This window comes from Furipterus horrens, unplaced genomic scaffold, assembly GCF_987537825.1.
Source record: "Furipterus horrens unplaced genomic scaffold, mFurHor1.1.pri manual_scaffold_2, whole genome shotgun sequence".
NCBI lineage: Eukaryota > Metazoa > Chordata > Mammalia > Chiroptera > Furipteridae > Furipterus > Furipterus horrens.
In genome coordinates this window covers 10,366,057-10,390,041 of record NW_028327172.1, presented here as the reverse complement: position 1 = coordinate 10,390,041, position 23,985 = coordinate 10,366,057, and the positions used below count along the sequence as shown (strand labels likewise).

At 41.0% G+C, this 23,985-nt stretch overlaps 1 protein-coding gene across 1 annotated transcript in view; it reads left to right on the top strand.

The window, feature by feature from the left end:
• The first annotated feature begins 215 nt into the window (after positions 1–215).
• Positions 216–23,985, top strand: part of LOC150017799 (fatty acid desaturase 2-like protein FADS2B) — a 32,633-nt gene continuing 8,863 nt past the window's right edge. Inside the window, exons 1-6 of the mRNA XM_090261308.1 lie at positions 216–832; positions 9,586–9,696; positions 12,856–13,053; positions 14,287–14,388; positions 20,173–20,298; positions 23,134–23,194. Of these exons, the coding sequence (XP_090117434.1) occupies positions 443–832; positions 9,586–9,696; positions 12,856–13,053; positions 14,287–14,388; positions 20,173–20,298; positions 23,134–23,194 (988 nt within the window). The 5' untranslated portion in view covers positions 216–442. The remainder of the gene's footprint in view (positions 833–9,585; positions 9,697–12,855; positions 13,054–14,286; positions 14,389–20,172; positions 20,299–23,133; positions 23,195–23,985) is intronic.

Here is a 23,985-nt window from a genome sequence, read left to right as displayed (position 1 = left end):
CACCCTGGAGATTTTGAAAGCTTCTTGCTCACAAGTTCAATTAACAAATCTGAATATCTCCTTTCACAGGCCTGTCAGAGAGGTAGGAACCCAACCCACCTTGATGCAGAACAGGAGAGTTGCGTGCCAGAGCCTAGCCCCACCTCCCTGGGGGCGGGCCGTAACATTGTACTGGACTGCGATTGGCCACAACTCCTTACTTAGGGACTCAATGATGATGGATGTAGCTATCAGTTCAGCTGCAAGGAGAGCAGAAGTGAAGAGATAAAAGGTGGTCCAGCCTCTCTCAGGGCAGAAAAGATTCAGGACAGACAGAAACGAGAGGCTGGGGATGTGCTCACCATCAGGTTTGTGAAAAGACAGATAATTAGGCTTTTTAAAAAATAATATTCTGTGCCGGCATCGTACTACAATGGAATAAAAGAGGAAGAAGGGTTAGTTTATGGTTCAATCGGAGGTGAGGACTACAAGTTTCAGGAGTCAACCCAGAAATCTCAGGGGTTCAATGACGATGAAGATTGAAGAAAAGCATGCAGGCAATGGGAGCCTTGTAGGAAAGAGTCAGCTCTCCCTAGAGGAGCAGCATCAGGCAGACCACAAACCAGCATCCAATGGGAAAGCAGAGGTCTTCGCAAAGCAGGTGGCAGATGGGAAGGGTGACATGCCCAGAAAGAGCCTCAACTCGTACAGCTGGCAGGAGATCCAGAGACACAATCAGGAGGCCGACCTGTGGCTGGTGATCAACCGCAAGGTCTACGATGTCACCGGCTGGGCGGACCGCCATCCGGGTGGGCGCCGGGTCCTCACCCACTATGCCGGGGAAGACGCCACGGTAAGGAACGGGAAGCTCCGCCCTCTCTCTGCTCCAGCCGCTGGGTGGCTGGGACCTTGGCTCTCTTCCCAAAAGCATGTCAAGTACGTGCTCAAGCTCACAATCACTCATCTCCTCCCAGACCAATTTTTCAGGATTCCTATCCAGCAAGAATTTGGAAGCAACTTAAACCCCAAGGTCTGACTATTATCTGAGCCGGATTTGGGATGAGCTCAGATGTTGACAGTAGATACTACGTTTGTCTATTCTGGGTTTTTGTTTTGTTTTCGTTGTTTTGTTTTGGAGTCGCTATTAAGTAAGAAAAAAGTTACAAATAAGTGTGTAAAATCTGGGGGGCGGGGGTAGGGGAGGGGAATGTACCCAAGTATAAATTTCTCAAACTCTTCTATTTGGAGTATTTAAAAGAAAGCCAGTGATTCATCTGTTAGGCATCAAAATGTTGTTAATAACAATGATGAAAACCTACCATTGCATAGGCTTTTAGGCTTTGCACAGCTTTTTTCCTTCCTTGTAGCTCATTCAGTGTCGCACAGGTAAAACAGTCCATTTTTATGGAAGCAGAAATTAAAAGCAGAGAGCATAGCTAACGAGCCAAACTCACTGCACAGCAGAGCTCAGATTCAAAACCTTTATATTTCTTACCTTCCAGTCTTTCCATTTTCCTTCACTGCTTCTCCCTATCACCCTCCCACACCAAAACAGCAAAGGAGAAATTACTGCGACATGTATTGAATGTCTAGAATACCTTAGACACATTCAAATGCATCACCTCACTTAACCCTCACCATGAGGCAAGTGGATATCTTCCCTGTATTACAGATGAGAAAGTTAATGCTCAAAGAGGTAAATAATACACACGGCCAGCAAGTATTGTTGTCAGATGTTGAAATCAGGCACGTTGTTTCACCATAAAGCCCTTTGTAGCTGAGTTCTTACAAACAAAATTTCCATTTAACAACTGATGAGGAGATTTCTCAAACTGTTAAATCATGTAGGAAGCCCTTTTAAAATATTCTAAAAGGAAGTTTGTTTTATGCCAATTATGAATTTCATTGTCCATATTATTCAGATGAAGAAATGAGAGTAAAATATCTTACCCAAAATCAAAAAATTAATTGGTAGAACAGAAATTGAAACACAGGCTTTTTCTTTATTATTTCTTACTTTGTTGTCTTGCTGTTTCACAATTTAGTATACAAACTCTCCAACTGGTTTCAAAGTATAGAATTGAAAACATTGATTAACTAGGAATCACTCTATAAATAGTGCTAAGAATAACAAAATATGCAAGCGCCTGGCAAATAAGTAAGCAAGCAAGATTTTATCTTTTGACACTATCAGCATCTTTTTTCCCTAATTCTCATATTTTCCCCCTATTTCTCATCTCCCTCCTCCAACCAGGTTCTTCCTCTTCTACCATCTTCTTATTTTGATTCTGCAGTTAGGCGAATATCTTTCTGGACATACCTTACTGCTTCGTCACAACTTCCATCAGATTTCATTTTTTTAAACAAAGGTCAACCTTTTCTTGAGAAAATGAGCATGTACTTGTAGTAAGGGGTGGGGTCTGCTGGTGTTGGGAAGATAGATTCTGGATAGGAATCCAGAAAGCTGAGGGTAGAAGAAGCAAGGCGGACGGCATGTGTGTGAGAATAGCAGAAGAAAGGGTAACAAAAAGTAAAAATATACTAAATACTGCAGATCCCTATTTGTCCCATTCCCTCATGCCCACAACTCAGAATACAGATGATGCTTTTCTAACACAAGTCATAGAATTTAGCTTAGAGGATACGTTGGCAAAGATCAGGGTCTCGGCCACCCTGAAAATCATAGATGGACTCTAAGCTTGAGGCAGCTTGGGTGATAAACCTGTAATTTACTGATAATTTTTACCTCCCAGAAGTCAGGAAAGGACCTTGATCCTCCTTCCAATTCTAGCCAACAAGAAGGAATTGATTAATAAAATAGAAACCATCAGAACCCCAGGGGAAAATATCCATGCCACCTTGGGATTCATATCCTAAGAATGAAAATCCTTTGCATGCTCAGTCATGTACCTTAGATGTTAGAAAAGTAAATCCAAAATTTTTCAGAGAAAAGATTCTCCAAAGAAAGATGGCTCAAGAGGACTAGGAGAATGCTGGGAAAATTCTGACAGCTGTAATCCTCCATGCCTACTGAGAGTAGGGAAAGCCTGGTCTTTGAAGTCATTATATGAACCTGGAAAAGCTATTGGAATGCTCTGAGCCTCCGTTTCCCCATCTACAAAATGAGAATGACATTACCCATCTAACCAGTTTATGATAAATGGGACTGACGCTCATAAAGTGCCTAGAATAATGCCAGAGACTTTAATAAATTTTCACTCAATTGTAGCTATTACTATCCATATCTCTGACATCCATAGCCTCAGAGATGTGATTATTACTTCCTGTTTACCACCAGCTTAGAAATCCTGATTATATTTGGTGCCAGCTGATTTAGAACAGAGGGTACAAGGTGGAGGGCATCATGCTCCCTAGGGAGGGAGAGAAGAACATAAAGTCAGAGGATTGATGTCCAATACTCTACAACCTAAGATGTCTTTTTAGGTGATGCCCTGAAAGGGAAATATGGACCCAAATATGGTCTCTTTGTGGGGGCCCTGTCCAATGGCTACGCCTGTCCAGAAGGGGCACTGTTTTATTATTCATACAGCAACTCTTTTCCAAGCCTCCATCTTCCTCATAAAAGGTAATTAAGGATACCTAAGCATCCTTTCCCACAGGCTCATTCATTCACGTAGTCAGTCTTTCCAAAGTCCTTCTTAGTGGCCCAGCCTAGTGATTCAGAGCACGGGTTTTGGGACAAAACAAGTCTGGTTTGCCTTTGGATTCCACCACTTACTAGGAATGTCCTAAGGAGGTTGTAGAAGCTCTTGGAGACAGGTTCCCTTATCAAGAAAGTGGGGTTAATAATACTTTTATATTAGCATTATTGTGAAAGTTGGTGGAGATGAAGTAAAATGTTCCCTGTGGTGCATGGCACAGATTTAATACTCAAAAAAAATGGCAGCACTTGGGTTTTTTCACTTAGCTCTTCTGAGATGAGTTCTACATACCTCCAAAAGAACTTTACTAAGAAAAATAAGTCTATAAAACAAAATTGACACATCAGCTCCTATTATTGCACATGTAAATTACCTGATTGTTTTCAAACTATATGATTTAAAACTAATAGCACAGTGCTGGTAACTAGAATCTAGACCCATATCTTCTCACCTGGAAAAGCTTATCTGGGAAAAGGCAGAAATAACCTGTAAGTCCAAGAAGAACTAATTACACAGATCACAATTTATCCATCTGTTGGGCTATTTTGCAATCATTAAGATGAGGATTACAAATCATATGATCATAGGAAATGCATATGAATAAATAGTAAGGTGCAAGTTTTAAGACAACTGTCTTTCAGGCTCCACAAAACAATAAGTGCAATCTTGTGATGCATGCCCATGTATGACATGTCCAGAACAGGGAAAGCAGGTGCAGCATCCTGTGTGCTGGTCATCCCACTCTTTATCTCCGGACGCCTCATTCTGAGAGGGACACTGAGAAACTCAAGTTCTTTCTCATGAGAGTCAAAGTCCAATACGACAGGGAAAAGATGACCAAAACTTAGAGGAAACACCGCTAAGTTAATCTCAACTATTTGGAGGGCGGCAGTGTGGAAGAGGGGAGCACTATTCCCAGTGGCTTGCGATGAGAAGAGCCAACAGAGGTGAGACCTCGGGCCTGGGGAAGAGGATGTGCACCAAGGTGGGGTACAGATATGATATGACGCATCTTGTGATGAAGTGCCCAGCCGGGATGGGCCTCCCACACTTCCTTTGCCTTAGCTCAATAGTGTCAGTGCTGGTCATGGAAAGAGAATGAGAAGAGGAGAAGGAGGAAGAGAAGATCAATGAAGGGAAGAAGTAGGAGAAGTGGCAAGAGAGGGAGGAGATGCGCTGAGCTAAGAACTCCGCATTTGGCCTTCACGATATGCCTTCCTCTCCTTGCACTACACACGACGACCCTTCCTTCTCTAGCACAGCATTCCTCCCAACCTAAAACCATGACGACAAGATCAAGCAGCGGCTTAAAGCTGCTGGTCAGAGGAGAGTAATGATCAGGAATAATTGCATCTTCTCTGGGTTGTCAAAATGTCTTAAATAATCCAATTCTCATTTAAACAACAGGCAGAGGAATGGAGAGAGGAGTGACAACGTAATAATAAGTGAAATGGGTGAAAACTACTAGTCCAGCAGCTATGTGAAGGAGGAAATTGAGAAAAGTTGATCAAAATGAAAAAAAGTAGTCGGGCTAACATCTTGGAGAATCAAACAAAGCATTGACAATAGGAATAAAAATGAAACGATGAGTGCCATGGATATCTAGGATTGATGAGTGACTGGGTCAGTGAACAGGATGAAGGAGTCTACATTGACTTATGGGTATCTGGCTGAGATGAGTAGGTGGCAATATCTATTACAGGACAGGGGAGCCAGGAGGATGAGCAGGTTTGGTAGGGAGAGGACAGAGGGAGAGAGAGTTTCGGCTGGAGCTCAGCTGAAAGTTTCATAGAATAAGTATCAATATAAGGAAGAGCTTTCAAATGATGAAAGTTCTCAAACGACACAAGGGATTGCAGGGAAAAAATAACCCCATGCTTATACCTGAGAGTGAGGAGGACTCTGGATGACTTAACGTGACACTCTCTACTCCAAAGTGGCTCTCACCAGCAAAGGGGCAAAAACTGCAAATTGGCCCATTCAGAATATGAGGGGTTGTGTTCTAAGCCATTGGTGAGGTCTGAGTAAGAAATTTGCGCAGAGGAGAAATTACCCAAAGAGGTGAGAATGGGGGTCGGTGGATGGATGTTGACCATTCTGGTGAGCTTTTCTGAGGTGAGTAAATGCAGCTTCTCGTACTTTGTTTTGTCACTCATACATGTATTGCTATTGTTATTCTTCTTCTCTGAATTTTGGGAAATTGCAACCCACCTCAGATGAACTAAATAATATAAAAATGCAGTCATTTATTGATGTCTGATTCCAAAGCATAAGCTCTTAACCACCAGGCTAGATCCCCAATAGGTTTTGGAATGACTGAATAAATGAAGGAAAGAATTAATGCACCCATGGGGCAGACAGGATAGTATTATTATTCACATTTCGAAAAGAAGACTAAAGCTTGATAAATGAAGTAATTTGACCAATATAAAACAGCCTGCTCCCCTGGTACCCTATACTATGCCTTAGTGGGAATAAGGAAGGCACGTTCTTTGGGTGGTGCTGCTGCTGGAGAGTTGGCAAGTGGAATGCCCACTGGATTTCAGCCCATACATTCCCTCCTGTCTGGATGCCTTCATGCAGGGCACACCTTGGATCCAGTACTAAACTTGCAAAGGCAGGGTTTTGTCTCATCCCTTACGCACTTTTCTCTTCCACTAAGAGTCATACCGCCTTTACAGTAAAGGACATCTCTTTATCTCCCATTAAAAAGCCGCAAAAATTATCAGGATTTCTAAGCTAGTTGTTGAAAATCATATTTTTCCTGTGTTGCTACTGTTTTGGGACCAATCCGTTTTTGAGCTCATCGATGACATAAGTTTATGAATAGGTTAAGGAGTATAGGTGGTGGTTGAGAAGAAAATCAAAAGGCAAACATGGAAATGAGAGAGGCTAAAGCAGAAGAAAGGTCAGAAAATGAGAGTAGGGAGGAGATAATGATGCATAAGACCTGTATCCCCTGAGTTTGACACTCTGATGAAAAACTCTATACTGATTTACATTCACCCTCTCCCTTGCTCATTAGGCATCCATGATCACATGCGATGCTCCAGGCATACTGATAGGTGGCGTGTATAATGTAATCAACAGTGCATCGTCCATCTTCAAAAAACTCAAAGACCGCCAGAGAATGGGTGAAGACACAGATTCCTTACAACATAACTTGAAAAGTTCTAGGGACAAAGTGTCATGGAAGCCCAGAGGAGGTCATGAATAATTTTCCTGGGTGGGTTAGGAGAGGCAGTGTTTCATCTGGATCTTGAAGCATGAAGAAGAGTTTTGGGGTAAAGAAAATGGAGGAAGACCATCAAGGCAAAGGGCACAGTATGCGCAAAGCTTCAGAACTATGAAGAGGCATGGAAAGTTTATTGAATGTGAAGAAGCCCAGTGAATAACACTGTGCATGAAGGGTATGCTGAAAGCCAAGCCTCGGGAGGTAGGTTGAAACCAGAGGCAAAGTGATCCCCATGTCTGCAACCTAAGGTGGGAAGACACCGTTACTGTCTTAGCACCATCCCAGAACAATCTGGTGTTGCTCCTCTCTTGAGAGGTCTTTAAAAAAATTATACTTGTTAAAGCTGGAATAGACCTTTACAGCTTCGTGGCTTTAAAGTCACACAGCTCTGAGTTCAGGGCCTGACTACTATTTACTGCAGCATTTGGGGCAAGACATTTCTCCCCTCTGAGAAACAGAAGCAATAGAACCTCACAGAACTAAGGTGATGATTATAAACTGGCCCATAGAGTCCCTTGTATATAGGATACACTCAATAAATGTTGGCAGAGTCCCTTCTCCCCTTCATTTTATACCCTTTCCTCCCTTCAGAAGGAACATATTTGCCCCAAGAATGTTGATAACAGAACTCATTTCTTCAGGTCCTTCAAGAAGGGATTTCACAACTGACTCAGCATTCAGCCTCTCTTAGGAAATTCTTCTAAATTAAATATTCTAAGAATATCTAAACTTTTTTATTGTACTTCCCATCAATACAATGAAAAGAGTTCCACAGAAAAGGGGCAACGTGTAGGTCTTCGGTGTCTGTTATCACAGTAGTGACCTATGAACCTTGCTGGGGATCCGAAGGAACAATGAACCCAGAGGAATGTTATTATCAGCACACTCTTCCAGGACTCTGGATGACTGCTCAGACTAAGACAAAATTGTAATAGCTTACCTTTCCTTTACTGACATTGATCAATTAGAATGCTTTCCATTCTAACTTGCTCCCAGACAACAAGCAGAACATGATTATTCAGTATGGATCATCCTGAAAAATACTTTAATCAATTTCTTAATCACCGAATGACTCTATTCCTGGTTAGGGAAACTTAAGTTTCAGAATCATCAAATGTGACAATTAAAAAAACACCTTTGAAATCACATAGTTCATCGTTTTCCAAGGGGGTCAGAGGAGGTATGCAGAAGCAGAATGGAAAGTAAAGCCTGGGGTGGTTCTAGAAGATACAAATCTCTTTTGACATCATTAAATCTAGGTGAAGTAAGTCCAAAGAGTTAATATTGCACCTTTCCAATTAAACTCATTCATTATATAAGCACCTTCTTGTAAGTAGGCTCAAATGTAGTAGGCTATGCCTAAATTTGTGTTACTCTTTAAAGATGGAGAATTTATCATATTCGCTACAATAATTCGGAGCTGACACAACATTAGGGCATTAGGGTACAGGAATGAAATATCTGAATTGTTGTCTTTCAGAGAATGTAAGTTCTTATCGCTAGAGGTACACATATAAGAAAAATAGCTAAAATATATTGAGAATCAGATTCTAATTAAGCTACATAATCTTCATAATAACTTTATGAAATGAACAGCTATTATCATCACCTTCATGTTAGGGAAGAGGAAAGAGAAGCACAGCCAGGTCAAGAGACCTGTGCACAATAACACAGCTAGTAAGTGGCGAAGCCAGGATTTAGATGCAGGAAGGCTGCTCTGGGATCTACTTAATCAGTACTGTGAAACACCAGAACTCAGAGTCACGTGTATGGTTTCCATGCAGCCAAGTTGCAACTTGGTTGTATTTCTTCGGTTTTTAACCACTCCCGTCCCCAAAGCCATAATAGCAGAAAGGCCAGCGTCTTCCTCTTGGAGAATCTCCTTTCCTCCAAAACTGTTTAAATCCCCAGGGGAACAGCATATCTTTCATTTCCAAATAAAAGCAAGATATAAGAACCACTGCCTCTTCTCATAGCCATTTGGAATTTCTACTTAGCATGGGACCTGAGGTGGAAAAGTAGACTTGGTCAACTTGATTCTGTGCCTGGCTGTCACAAGGCCCTGCAGACACAGCCTTAGTGTCTTTTAGAAGAAGTGACAAACTTAGTCAAAAGTGTGCTAATCCAAAAAACCCAGAGCTCAAGAGCTGTGCTCCCACACTCTCTTCTGCTTTTGTCTTAAGCAACCATCATCAACATTATCCTGTCTTTTTGTGGAAATAACTTAATTCAAGGGCCTCATTCCCCTGGTCCTCGGCTAAGAGCCCAGAAGCAGGCTGTGATGGGAGCCACGATCTGCGAGGCCAGGCTCGGTTGCTGCACGCCTTAGATAGTGTAAGCAACTTCCACACCAACCATGGTGTTGGGACTTTAAAGATTTATCATGGCCCATAAACTCAAGCGACTATTTCTTCCAGTTCCCAATGAAATAAATAGAGGTCTCTCCTGTGCTTGGGGATAACTGGCCGCATCGGACTTGCCTAGAGAATCAGTGCATTCAGGAGGTGGATCTCCAGCTGTCATTCAGGATTTTCCAAGGGTAATTTTGCTCAGTCAACTTGAAGCATCAATTGGGAGTTGGAAGCCAAGTTTCTGTTAACACAGCCTGTGCTGCTTCCCAAGATGGGCACAAGGTGAGGTCCGAAAAGGGACTCATCTGTGGATAAGCACGTCTCTTCTAAGCCTCTAACAATTCTCTCTGGTTCACAGGATGTCTTCAGGGCCATGCACCCGGAGCTTGACCTTGTGCGACTGTACCTTAAGCCACTGCTCATCGGAGAGCTGGCCCCGGGAGAGCCCAGCCAGGAGAGAAACAAAAATGTGAGTGAGATCTCGGGACTCAAAATTTTGTGGAGGTGAAGGGATTAGGCAAAAAAAAAAAAAAAAAAAAAAAAAAAATATATATATATATATATATATATATATATATATATATATGACACATAGATACAGACAACAGTTTGGTGATTGAGGGAAAGGAGGGTGAGAGTAGGTAGATGTGGGAAAACAAGGGGATACATGGAGATGGAAAGAAACTTTGCTTTGGACAATGAGTGCATGGATACAGTGTGCAAGTGATGTTTTGTTGAGGCGTACACTTGAAACCTGTATGGTTTTATGAACCAATTTCACCCCACTAAATTCAATCTTAAAAAATAAGTAAATAACAATGGGAGAAAAAAGAATGTGTGGAGCGACGGCACCAAGGTATAGCTCAGGTCCAACTTATCACTTTTTGGGAGAAACCAGCCATCAAGCCCGGTGGGCCTGCAGCAGCATGAATGAGTGGATTTCATGTCTCCAAACACTGTCATCTCCCCGCTCAGAGCTCTGAAACCTCTGTGAAACAAACAAATGGAATGTTTGGCCCTGCACCAGACAGTAATTCCACGTCTTTAAACACTTACTTCATGCCAGGCAACTCATACATATAATTTTTTTTCAGTGACTGCTTGTAATTATTTCCTTAATGTCTATGTCAATGCTCCCTGATACACTAATTTCCATGAGAGCAGCGGTTATCTCTATTAGGCTTATCCTGTGTCCTCAGGACTCATCTGCACTGTAGAAACGCCATAAACAGCTGATGAATGAAAGATGTGACTATATTCTAACTATAGCCCTCTGGATATTTGGGGAAATTAGTCCAGGGAGGAAAAATTACTTTCTGAAAGTCCTACAGCTGCTGTGTTGAAGAACTGGGACTCTCAAGTCACTTCTCTGGCCCCAACACTTTAAGTATTTCCAAGGAAAGACATCACTCTTTCTTTCTCTAATACTGTGGTTACCTGAATACTCTTCCAAAGGATGGGGTCTCTGTAAGACTGAAAATTCACTAGGATGATTTTATATAAAGATTAAAAGGATTTTAGCTAATATTAAGCATTTCAATTTTTTTGCAATTTATTTTTTAAGCAACTTACATTTGTATAATTCTTTGGAAATAATTTGTACAAAGTGCTGGTTCATCTATCACTGTGAGGCAGAGAGAATGAGGGTTCTATTTCTGCTTTAAGAAAGGAGGAAGCAACCTCACAGAGGGAAGAGGGAACCTGAGGATACAGAACTTAGTTACATGCAGACCAGAGACAAACACAGAGGCTCTCCCCGGAGGTCCATGTGCACCCCACAAGGCTGTGTGTCAGAAGCGTGGCTCTGCGTTCACAAGGGTGGGTACTCTGAGGGTGGAGAGCCTGGACTCAAACCCAGCCCTGCCGCAAGTAGTGTGGGCTTAGGCCAGCTACCAAACCTCTGTGCAGCCCAGCTTCTCTCTCTGTAAAACAGCAACAAGAGTGCTGATGTCATAAGAGTTATTGGGAGATTATTGAAAGAGTTACAGGCATTTAAATGTTCACACCAGTGTCTGGAACACGGTAAATACTCAATAAATTTTAGATGCTATTGTTATCATGAACTCAATAGTGGCACAAGTAATTGATAAACCTCCAGTTAAGTCCATATCATTTAGCCGGAGGCCCTAGGATAAAAAAGGAAGATCATGCAAAGCTTAATTGTTTTTCTTAAGAATATTCTTTAAGGAAAAGAAAATCCCACTAATGCTAAAAGCTTTCAGATAACCATTCATTGTCTAAAAGAGTGCTGGTCTCTGGAGGTAACTACCATAAATTTTCTTAAGTATATCTGTGTAAAGATATATATATATGTGTATATATATATATATATATATATATATATATATATATATATATATATATAAAACTAAAGGAAATGTGTGGTTACTCCCAGAGATCAACACTCTTTTAGATGATCAATGACTATTTTATATTTACCCAGAGATATACATAGACAATTAGTGTTTGAGCACCAAACTGGATGTCAGGAAACATAAGTTTAAGTCTGGCATCTGTCACTGACTTGCTGAAGATTTCAGACCAGTCCCTCCTCTGGGCTTTGGTGACCTTGTCTCTGTAAAATAAATGGGTTGGAAAACATGACCAGGCCCTGAGACACTCTAGAGATGACCTATTAAAAGTATGTATGGCCTCCAGAATTCCAGGGTTGATGGGGGCTTGAGACTTTTCCCAGGCAGTGGATCCTTTAAAAGGTGTATCAGTGAATTTTTAAATTAACTTTTTTACTTCTAAAATTATGTTCATAGCTCTTCTTTTATTTCAAACTTCTCTCCATTCTTACATGTAAACAATCCTGTTCTCTTTCTTATACTCTGATCATTTTCTCACGATTCTGGTTTCCACCCCATTATTGCCATTAAGTTAAGAGATATTTCCTCCCAGCCCTGGCACTGACTCTCCAGGATGATGTGACAAGCTTATAAACTGAGGCTAGCCTTATACATACACACACATGCACATATATGCAGTATACATACACGGAACCAGAACCCCTCCAGCCAGCAGACACTCTAGTGCCACCAGAGACCCTGTCTTGTTTCTGGGGATCCACTGAGCACAGCTTACAAGAATTTACCCACTGAGCTTATCTAAGTGACCTACATTCGTTTATGTTCATCGTCTTCTATGAACCAGCCCATTGCACATATAAACAGCTGACCATATGGCAATCACTTTGTAAACTGTACCAGTATCTATGGTAACACAGACCCATAGAGATAACAAAGTTCCCCAAAGCAAAACCAGAAATCAATACCTGAAATAATAATGATGATTTAAAAGACAACTATTAAATTTCTGCATATCTTTACTGACCACCACCACTTTTCAAAAAAAAATTACATAAGGTTTTATAATAGTTTGAAGACAATTGACAACTCACTACTCATCTTTCTATTTTCCAGAGAAAAAAAAATTATAATATTTTTCAAATGTTTTATTTGCTTGTTGTTTTTTGTTTTTAATTATCTCCTATTAAATTTCTTAATACTAATAAATTTCTATTCCTAAAATTATGGTCTTAATAAGCTAATAGAACATTATTAATTATATCATTTGTGTCCCCTTTCCCCTGAAAGAACTGAATTCTTCCTTGACTATTTCACAGTCCCAGTTGGTGGAAGACTTCCAAGAACTGCGCAGGACATTAGAGGCTATGAACATGTTCAATGCCAACCTAGGGTTCTTCTTCCTTCACCTTATCCAGATCTTGGTTTTGGAAGCCCTGGCTTGGCTAATGCTGTGGTATTTTGGCAATGGCTGGCCAATGACAATATGTATTTCCTTTCTTCTTACAATTTCTCAGGTAAGCAGATACCCTACGCTCAGACAATGGCTTTAGGGGAAGGCTGACAACGCCTTCTTCTCTCTTTAGATTGGTGTCAGCTGCTGCTCGATACTTCTTGGCAAGCCACTCATCGGTGTCTGACACCAGCAGATTATCAAACCTTGCTGGGCCCAGCTTCTTGTCTGTAAAATGGAGATAACAGATTTTATGAAAATATTTCGAGGAGGACTAAAAAAGTTTATGTGTAAAACATCTAGCACAGGGACTGGCATAATGGAAATATTTAACTTATGACAGTTGCTACTCTTTGCCCAATTTTGTCCATAAGAGTTCAGTAACTGAAAGTTCTGTTTTCCCCCATGTGACACTCATTTTTATCTTTCATTCATTAAGCAACCAGCATTCATCCATGCATTAGACCATGAGTTCTCCAAGAGCAGAGAATACATCTGATGAGAATGAGAATGTCTGGATTCCTCTATAAATGACAATCAGCACCTAGAACATAAATTTGATAAATCTCTGTTCAATAATTTATGAATCATTGAACATGACCTTCTAGAAGCACCATACGGTTGTGGACAGAAAGGGAAATGCACCTGACCCCTGCCCTCAGGAAATAAGTCATCCAGTGAGGGAGACTGTCATTCAAATATCTGAACATATTACATGACAGAATGGCATTGATGCCAAGGAGAGGAACAAGCATGTGCTGTTGTAGCAGAAAGAGGCATTTAATTTTGATGGGGACAGTTGAGAAGATTTTATGGAGAATTACCGTCAATGTTAATTCCAGAATTTTTAATGTTAATTATTTTCTTAAAAGCCAACTTGTACTATTGCTTGAAAAGCAACTTTGGAAGCAAGAGAGGAAGCAAACATTGGTTTGGCACTTAGCATAAGCTGGGCATTTTACATGTATTTATGTTGCACAACAGCCCGATGAGTGAAGTGCTATTATCCCCGCTAATCAGATGAAGAACGGAGTTCAGAGCTACTACTGCTAACTCACCGAGTTGTGCAGCTCAAAAGTGGTGAAGAACAGTTTAGAACCCAAACCCTCCTGACTCCGAAGGCCATGCTCTTTCCACTCTGGAATGTTCTGACAGTGGCAAAGATCACATTGTAGGCTGAGAGAACCATCTGCACAAAGGCGCAGAACTGGGAAAGAATGTCACATGTAGGGGACATAGAAAGTGCACTTGGTTTGAGGTCAGACGAATCTCCCTCTAACAACGTCATCTCTTCTAGGCCCAGAGTTCCTTTCTGCAGCATGACACAGGCCATCTTTCCATATTTAAGAAGTCCAGATGGAACCACCTGATGCACAGATTTGTGATGTGTCATCTCAAGGTACAGGATGTTCAGGGAGTGTGATGGGATTCTTAAAGGTCATTTTCTAAGGCAGCGGTTTCCAAGTTTTCTTGTGCACTCATATCAGTAAAAAAAATGTTTGTGCATATCCCACAGAGAAAGTCAATGCAGTAATAATGTAAATACTATGTATAGATGTTGATATGTAATATTATATTATAATATATATTAAAATTAGAATTTTAAATCTTTATGAAGAAAGGGTTTATTTTTATTTAAGAAGTTCTACCATTTTTTCTTACCCCAGTAAACTATTTGGCCTAATCCTTGGCATCTTGTTAAGAAACTGCCTTGCAGAAGAAGAATTGTGCCTTTGAAAATGAAGATATGACCTGTAAAATGAGACTATTCTTAAGAGAGCTCTGAACAGTCACTGTGGGGAAGCTAGGGGGATCCAGCAAGCCTGGATAGTCCTGGAAAGGTGGGGCTGTGAAGAAATAAAGAAAAAGGTGCAGGAGAATAGATAAAAGTGAAGAGAATGGGGAAGGGTGTAAAAGGAAGCGCAAATGAATCTCTTCAAGAGCTGAGGGCTGCAAAACCCAGACTGCTGGAAAAAACAGGCGGGCATAATGGCAGTCGATCTTATCCCCACTAACATAAGTTCCGGAAGGGCAGGCACAGTATTCTATGCCCCACTGCAATGCAGCACCAAGCATAGTGCCCAGCACATAGCAGGCCTTCAATGAGCACTTTTTTGAATGAATGAATGAATGAGCCAACCAAGGACTGCTAAGAATGGCTTCTAGTCCTGACTCTGATAATGTTCACTGTGTGACCTTGAGGGAGTCACATTCTATCTCTGGCCCTCAAGTGTTCTCATCTGTAACAGAAGTTAAGCTAGATCTCTGCTTTACTATGACATTCTAGGATTTGGTGACAATGTACTCTGGCCCAGGAGAATATGAAATGCCTCTGAGCCTTCCACTAAGCCAAATCCTTGCATTCAAGTCAGGCCCTCTTAGAAAAAACTCATAAGCACTAGCTCAGAGCCTCATTGTTTTTCTTATCAAAATCATTATATATTAACTTGGAAGATACGGAATTAGAATCACCATCTAAATCTAATTCTACCCTGTTACCAGTTGAACAAATTGAGGCTTAAATATATTAAAATGACAGAGAGTTGGATCAGGATTCATATTAGAAATATGTCCCCCAAATGGTTAGAATGAATAATGTCACTTTATGTGACAGGTTTAACAGGAAAATTCCTGTAAGCACACTCTTCTGCCTTTTTTTCCACCAGTGTTAAATAAAATGTTTTTAAATTCACTCAGAAATCTTTAACACAGAACTAAAGCAGAGATGGTTTCTTATGTCAATGTGAGAGTCAGGTAATGGACCCTCTCACTCTATCCCCCCTACTCTGAGGAAGTCAGAGGAAAAGTGAGACTCATCTGCTCTGGAGATAATTGGCAATTGATTTGGTGCCAGTGTATGGCATATTTCAAATCAGCCCCACCTGTACTGGTACTTAAAAAATAAATAAAACACTGCTTTCCCATTGGTCCAAATTTGTACACAACTCTCTTGCTATGAATTGTGTCTCCAGAAACAATTTTTAAATTTTATCTATTTATGTACATAGATACAGATAGATATAGTTATATTTTAAAGAAAAAGGAAGGGAGAGAGAGAGAGAGGCGAGGAGAGAGAGAAAGAAACATTGATTGGTTCCCTCCCATATGTGCCCCAACCAGGGACAACCTTCGGTCTCGGTATGTGCCCTGACTGGGAATCAAACTCATGACTTTCCAGTGTACTGGACCGTGCTCCAAACAACTGGGTCACACCAGCCATGACCAGAAAGAATTTTGAATATAATCTTGATGACCCATAACCAGAGTAAATAAATGAGAAATGCCCTTAAAAGCAAATCAAGTGCACTCTGCCCTTTTGCAGGCAAAACTAATGATTCGTGAGTAAAATTAATAATATAGGTTTCAACTACTGTACAGGAAAGACAGTTATCTATGGGGAGGAAACATGAGTGAGAGGGAGGTAACCAGGAAAATTATCCTATAAACAGCTAACATCCCCACCTTGTACATACAAGACAATTTTAAATTTCAAAACTTGATTTCACATTAATTTACCCTCCCCCCACCAGAAAAAGGCACAGATATTGACGGATATCGAGACGCTTTGGAATTGTCATCCACAGCTGTGCAAAAATATAGACGTTCTAGTTTTTGCAGCATTTGCATAAGAAAAGAACCCTTCTGAAAATAAACTACAAAATGTCTGCATGCAGTTTGGACTTCTCTGCAATACGATAATCAAAACAAACTCCCCATGGCATATTTTTTTAGCCACGCTCTTCCAGTGTGCAGATTTTATAATTATAAGAATCAAATGTTATTACAGGGATGAAGAAGCAAAATAGTTGAAACTAAGGCCCGCCTTGAAAATCTGGTCTATATCGTTTCCATGACTACATCCTAAAACATTTTGGGGAAAGAGTGTCAAGCATGTTATTTCCTGTAATCCTTCTAGTAACCTCCTGCATTTTACAGATAAGGAATTTGCCCAAGGCCACACACCTAGTAGCATGGCTTCAGATCCAGGATGGTTTCAGCCCAAAGCCTGGATACTGCCCCAGGAAGGACCTAATATGGAAACGAGGCATGACTTAGGATGGTTCCTATGTACAACTTGGTGCAGGGTAGCCTGTTTTTGTAGGTACTTGGTAATCCTCACTTCCCCATGGGTCACTTATCTCCAGTAACTGTGGCTTCCAGACAGAAGAGCTAGGGAGGAGCCAGCTGCTTTAGGTCATACCTGTAACAACTCTGGCCACTGTTCTAAGATCCACAAGCTTGAACAGATGCTCTGACTTTCATGAATCCAAAACTGTCTCTCATATTACCAATTTCCATAGCTAGTCATTGGCTTAATAGTAGAGTCAGATAGTAGAAGAGGCCAAGATATTGTGGCTCCCAGAGGATTAACTGGAAACGAGAACCATTGCTTATCACAGTGTCCTTGCTCCTGTCTACTGTTCCCAAGAGATCATGTTTCCCAAGTGTGGGAATCCCATTTTATCATGTCTATCCTTAGATTCCAAATACCGCCTAGGTCAATATCTGACACACAGGACATACTTCAAAGTAAATAATGAATGGGAGAATAAATGAATGAATACACAATTGTAAGAGTGAGTGGGTGGTGTTTGATGAGAGAAATTCAGAGTCCCTGGAGCCCCAGAAGGAAGAACAGAAATTGATGAGTCCATGCTGGGTTTGAAATATCATGAGACATCCAAAAGGAAACGTTGGAAAGTGATAGCCATTTAACCATGACATTCAGGAGAGAGAGCTGGGCTGGGGAGAGAGATTCCATTGAAGTGTAACAGAACCCCTGGGCTGCTCCGACTGAAACAGAACCCACGGGCTGTTTAGTTAGGGGCCCGATTGCCCGCCACCAGAATCGTAACTCTGAATACCAGAGTTTGGTGAAAAGAAAAAGAATTGTTTATTTACACAAAGTCCTGCCTCCCCCTCCCAGACCGGGCCAGTCTTAGGAAAGTCAGAAACACCGTTTCCCTACTTCCTAGGAACAGTTCAGCTTTACCAGTAGCTGCCGATCACTCAGTTCTGATTGGGGAGGTCCTTTCTGTGCTGTGGTTCCCTCCTGCTCTCAATGCAGGACCGCCTGGATTCTCAGCCTCCTTGTAAACTGCCTTCTTCCTGCAAACCGCATGGATCTCCTCTCCTTCTCAAAACCGCCTGGCAAGAGCTTCTTCTTAAAGAAGCCTGGAGACCCCTGCCCCTCCAAGCCACATGGAGGGGGCCCACCAGAGCGAGAGCCAGAGAGTGACGGCCAGAGAGAAAGCCTGAGAGAGCCTCCTAGAGCCAGAGTCAGCCCAAAATGTTCGCAGCTCCTCTCTTCCTCCCTGCCTCCTCTCTCTCCGTGTCCTCTCACGCAGTGGGTGTTGCAAACAGTCCTGACCATTCACAGAACCCTACGTAGGCTCTGTCTCCTTCTTTCATACCAGCCCACAGTCCAAGACCCCTTCCAGACCTGAGCCTTGGAAGTAAAGCGGATCTTTGTGCAACAATGTTTCCAGCCACTAGCCCCAGGCATGCAAGGGCATCCTGAAAGCTGCTTCCTTTTCCCTATCTCCCGGCCGCAAACTCTGGGGTTTGTTTTTGGACTCCCCTGTTTCTGTAACAGAAGGACACCGGACAATGTTAGGCGTGAGAAGAGAATACTGCTCCTGATGGATGGAAGGCTTAGGGGAGGCTGCTAAGAGAAAACAGCAGTGAAGACTACGGGAGGACACTGCTAACCCAAATTTTTCAAACAAACCCATCTCCTTCCTGTACCATAGATGTACAGTGTGAGGACCAACACAGTGCCACAGAAACATAATGAAAGGCACATTAAAATGTCGTAAGCCATCCTCTATTTTCTAATAGCCACATTTTAAAAGGTAATTTTATTATTCTATATATTCAAATAGCATCATTTTAACAAGAAATCTGCCTAAAAATTGTTGATATTTTTATTCATTTTTTAATCCTGAATCGTCTAAATTCGGTATGTATTATACAGTCACAGCCCATCTTAAGTTGGTCACATTTCAAACGCTCAGTAGCCCCATGTGGCTATGGCTACTGTATTGCACAGTGAAGATCTAAAACACATATAGACCAGTTATTGAGAGAGGTCAAATACACAATAAAAATCTACTGCTGCTTATTTTTCTGTAAATGACTAACAGCACAGGGGAAAGGAGAGGAAATTGACTCCCTCGATGTGCCAACATTTTGCAGACAGCATCTCATTCTCCCCAAATGACCCCTGGAGGTAAATATCATTATACTATACATGTCAGAGATGAAATCGAGCCTTAAAGAGGATGGGTAATTTACCCGAACCATACAGCAATAGTTATACATCTAATATATGAAACTAGGTTGATGTGCTTCTAAATCCTTTGCTCTGTTAAACCCTTCAGACTTTAATTTAGAGAGATAAAATCACAAACAACCTAATCAGGGATGATTTGAGCATGGCATCAACTAAAATATTCTTATATTGATTTTAAAGAGAGAGAGAGGAAGAGGGTCAGAGAGAGAGAGAAAGAAACATCAATTTGTTGTCTCACTTATTTATGCATTTATTTGTTCATTCTTGCATGTGCCCTGGTACCCTGACTGGGGATCAAACCTACAACCTTGGTGTATCTCTAACCAACTGAGCTACATGGCCAGGGCTAAAATATTTTTATTCTCATTTATTTTTATATGAAAACATCGAAGCCTGGACATGCAATGATCTAAGCCAAGCTCCCCTGGGAGATCACTTCAGATCTATGAGTCTTTGAAATACTCATTGAAGCAGGATTCCTGGGGCCATTTTTCTCCCCAGAACTAATTAAAGTCTTAGAGCTGAGGTTTCTTTTTTTAAAAAAAAAAATAGGAAAAATATTGTCTTCCCCGCCTACCTTCAGAATTCTTTTTATAAGAGAATCAAAAAAGAAAGATGGAAATATATTCCATTTCAACAGGTTCTTATGATTTTTCATGATCAGGAGTTGTTGGAGCCCGAACTCATGTTCCTGAATCAGATAATTATTTGTTCATAGGCTTTGCGAGCTCCTGTTCAGTGAACCATTCTATGACCCAGCAGTGGGGGCAAGTTTGAGGAACTGAAACGTCTTATTCTGACTTGGGAGATGCATGCAGAAAACTGATCATGAAGGATCTTTCAAAAGAGAAATCTTGCAGCCACTAATGAACCACCTCTTCTCTCCAGGGCCTTTCAACAAACTGGTGGAATTACCGACACTTCCAACATCACGTAAAACCAAATATTTACCCAAAAGATCCAGATATTGATATGGGCCCACTTTTCCTGCTTGGAGATATGCAACCTGTCAAGGTATGTTTAGAAATCCTGACCACTGGAAGTTCCTAGAAGTGGTTCCTAGCAGTTCCGAGAGGTGCTTCTTAGAAAGGCCTATTGCCTGGTCTCGGAAAGATCCAGCTGGGGCTCCCCACTTCATGCATGTCCTTAGAACATCTCTCTTTTCCAAGTCCAGAGTATAGATTTGAAATAACTGAATCTGGGGTTCTCAAACTAGAAGATACAGAGTGCATGACTCTATGTCCTTAACAGTTACTTACTATAACCTCCGAGCATAAGAAATATAAGCCATATCACTCTGCTTGAGCAACCCCGGTGACAAGCGGATCCCTGCGTAGGTCCTGTCACTAGCTCTGAGACAACACATGCTAATGGGAAATAGTAAAACTAAGGAACTGAGATTGGCAATGACTCTGCAAGGACACGGAGACATCCACTCAGGGAAGACAAGTCAGTGCACTCAATAAGCGCTAAAGCACAAACATCTAAATCTAGTTAGTTCAAGTAATTCTAGCTCATTTAAAAGAGACTATGTTGCTATTTTTAGCTCATGTTTATCTGGGTTCATTTATACATGAACCACAGCCCGAATGCTTCTTAAGATACTTAGAGATCCCATCTCTAATTTACACTTCTTATTTTTATTTATTGTTTTCTTCTATTACAGTTGTCCCACTTTTTCCCCCATTGCCCCCCCCACACCCTGCCCACCCCTTCTCCCACAGTCCATTCCCATCCCGTTACCCCATTGTCCATGTTCATGGGTCTTTTATACAAGTTCCTTGACTAAACCCTTCCCCTTCTGTTCTCCCTTTTCCTCTCCCCCTTCCCCCTGGTCACTTTCCATCTGCTCCTTGTTTACTTGCCTCTGGTTCTGTTTTGCCCATTTGTTTGTGTTGTTCATTAGTGTCCTGTGTTAGGTGAGATCATATTGTATTTGTCTTCCACTGCCTGGCTTATTTCTCTAAGCATAATTCTCTCCAATTCCATCCGTGTTGTTCTTAAAAGATAGGAAAAGGAGGGGGAAAGTCAATTCCAGAACTTCTCACTTGTTGTAAAGGATGATCACCACGTTTCTTTGGAAGAAGTTTTCTTTCAACAAAGGAGGTCTAACATCAGGTACTTCGGAAGAAGCTGTTATCTTCTTCTAGAACTATTTAGGAGGTTTATAAAAATAAGAATGTAGTTTTGCCAGTTGCTGCCTGGGCCTTGTGGTACATAAACCAAAACTTGTGCAACTTTTTGAAAACTGGTTTTCCTAGCTTTGGGAGACTCGCCCTCTTACCTGACTAAATTAGGAAACAAATTCTCTTGCCTAGATTTTGAAAAACAACATCGTTGCCCGTAATCGTGAATCAGTTGCTTTCAACAATGGCTCCACAAACTGGGCCTCTCTGATCTTTGTGAACCTTGTGTTCATCGCTAAAATTGTGACACCCGACTTCCCTAATTACCCCCCTGACAAAGGGAGATTGTCTCAACGAAGTTCGTGAAGCAGCCTGACCTCCTTCAGAAGTGGCTTCTCTAGAACTTCACCATCGATGGCGGACACCTCTCCCAGTTTTACAGCTGCGCTTGGGGCGTATCCTGAGGGATCTATAAACATAGTTTCAAAGCTGCTGCACAAAAAAATCACTTAAAACTATTTAACCTCTAAAACGCAGTTGTTTTCACATCAAAAGTAGTTCTGACAAGTCCTGAATATTTGCTTTCTCTCATTCTATTGCCAATATTTATATCACTTTCTTCAAACTTTCGTTTTTACAACAAGCATGAGTTAAATCTTCTATGGGCCAGGTCCTGCGTACCTGGGAGATTTAGAACCCTCCTTTGGAGTGATACTCAAGACCAGCCTTTGCCTTAGGTTTGTTAACTCCCAAGCACTTCCCATGGACTCCCTGTTCCGTTTTCCAAATATTTGGAAGTTGGAGAGGAGCTGCAAATAGCTATTATTACCTAATCACCATGATGTTTCTCTTTTACTTATGATAATAGGATAAGGAAGTATTGATCCTACCCTCCAAATAAGGGACTAAATCTAGACTTATGTAGGTAGGAAAGTATTAAAAGAATGGGGTCAAACACTGCCTATAGTGTAACTGAATGAATACACAGCAAAAATATAAAGTGGTGTGTGAATTGCCATTAATCTGTTCATTCCTCCAGTTAAACATCTGTTGATTGTCTGCTAGTTACTCAAGGTATTTGCTGTCTTCATGCACTGAGAACAAATCAAATTAATGAAGGAGACTTATAGGAAGGGAATCAAATGGCCAGTACTGAGATCATATAAAAATCACTGTGCTTTACAAATAGCAAATTATAGCATGTGATCCATGATAAGAAAACAAATGAGGAAAGATGAAACAGATAGGAGGAGCCATGCCTATATCTGTAATCACATGACCACTCAATAAATATCTGCTGAATGAATGTAGATGGAGACTGGGCTTCAAGAAGAATTGTAAACATTATAGTTAAAGAGGAGCTAGAAAAACTCATTAGAAACATGCCTGTTCATTTACCACTCCACTCAACATAAGGGAAAAAAAATCTTAAAATGGCTTCCATGGGAATTAAAAAAAAAAAAGTGATTACAATCCTCATAGTCAAAGAGAATGAACTATCCATGCAAGAATTGCCCACATTTAATTAAAGCAAAAAGATGCCACAATATTTCCTCCCATTCCAGTTCTGCTTCTTCTAGTGCTTCAAGTTCAAAAGCCAATGAACTCTGATCAGATGGTTTTTTCCGTAGAGATTTTAGACACACGCAAACACAGAGATATTCTTGACTATAGTGGCCAGAAATATTGTCTCTTATTTAAGTTTTATTCTCTCTCCATTCAGTATGGCAAGAAGAAAATCAAGTACGTTGATTATGAAAAGCAGCACCTATACTTCTACATGGGTGAGTCTCCTTGGAGCCACATTCCTTACTATTACATTTCCTTGAAGCAAGCAGTAGTCAAGCCAGAAGGCATGACTAGAACCCTCTCACAGAGAGACCAGCCCACATCTTCTTGTAACTCAGAAAAGCTGAGGCATAAACCTGAAAAGGAAATAGAGAAGCAAATAGAAATTTTTAATAGGTGTCTTATCACTCTGGGTTTGGGGCAAGGAAGAAGTTCATTCAAGACGGATGGAAGTCAGGATGTCAATCAAGAGGTCTTACATCTGGAACTCTAAATGTGAAAAAATTAAAAACCTATCAACAAAAAAAGAATAGAGGCCTTTGGGTAGGGAGGAAAGAGAGATAGGAAAAGAATGCCAAAGCATGGACAGTATGGTGTTAGAAAAAGTGGAGGCCCAGGAATAAGACACCGATACAGCTCCTCTGTGGAAGAAAGTTGGCTATTTCCATGGCTTACATATAGTTGTAGAAGATACTTTAGGAGAGAAAGAGAGGGGGTGGGGAGAGAGAGAGAGAGAGAGAGAGAGAGAGAGAGAGAGAGAATAGGTCTAAATGTGGGGTGTGGGTCCATACTTAAAGAAAAATATAGGGTAACTCAATAATACTAATATTAATTGAAAAAATGCTTTACTCTTAACCCGAATCAAACCCATGCTAGATTACAAAAAAAAGGTTTCCTGGAACCCCAAAATATGTTCATCTAAAACATTTGGGAAATAAGTCAAAATCAAGGAAGATTCCAAACATTTCCTGTAGATTGGTGGTCCTTGACCAGAAGTAGTGTTGCC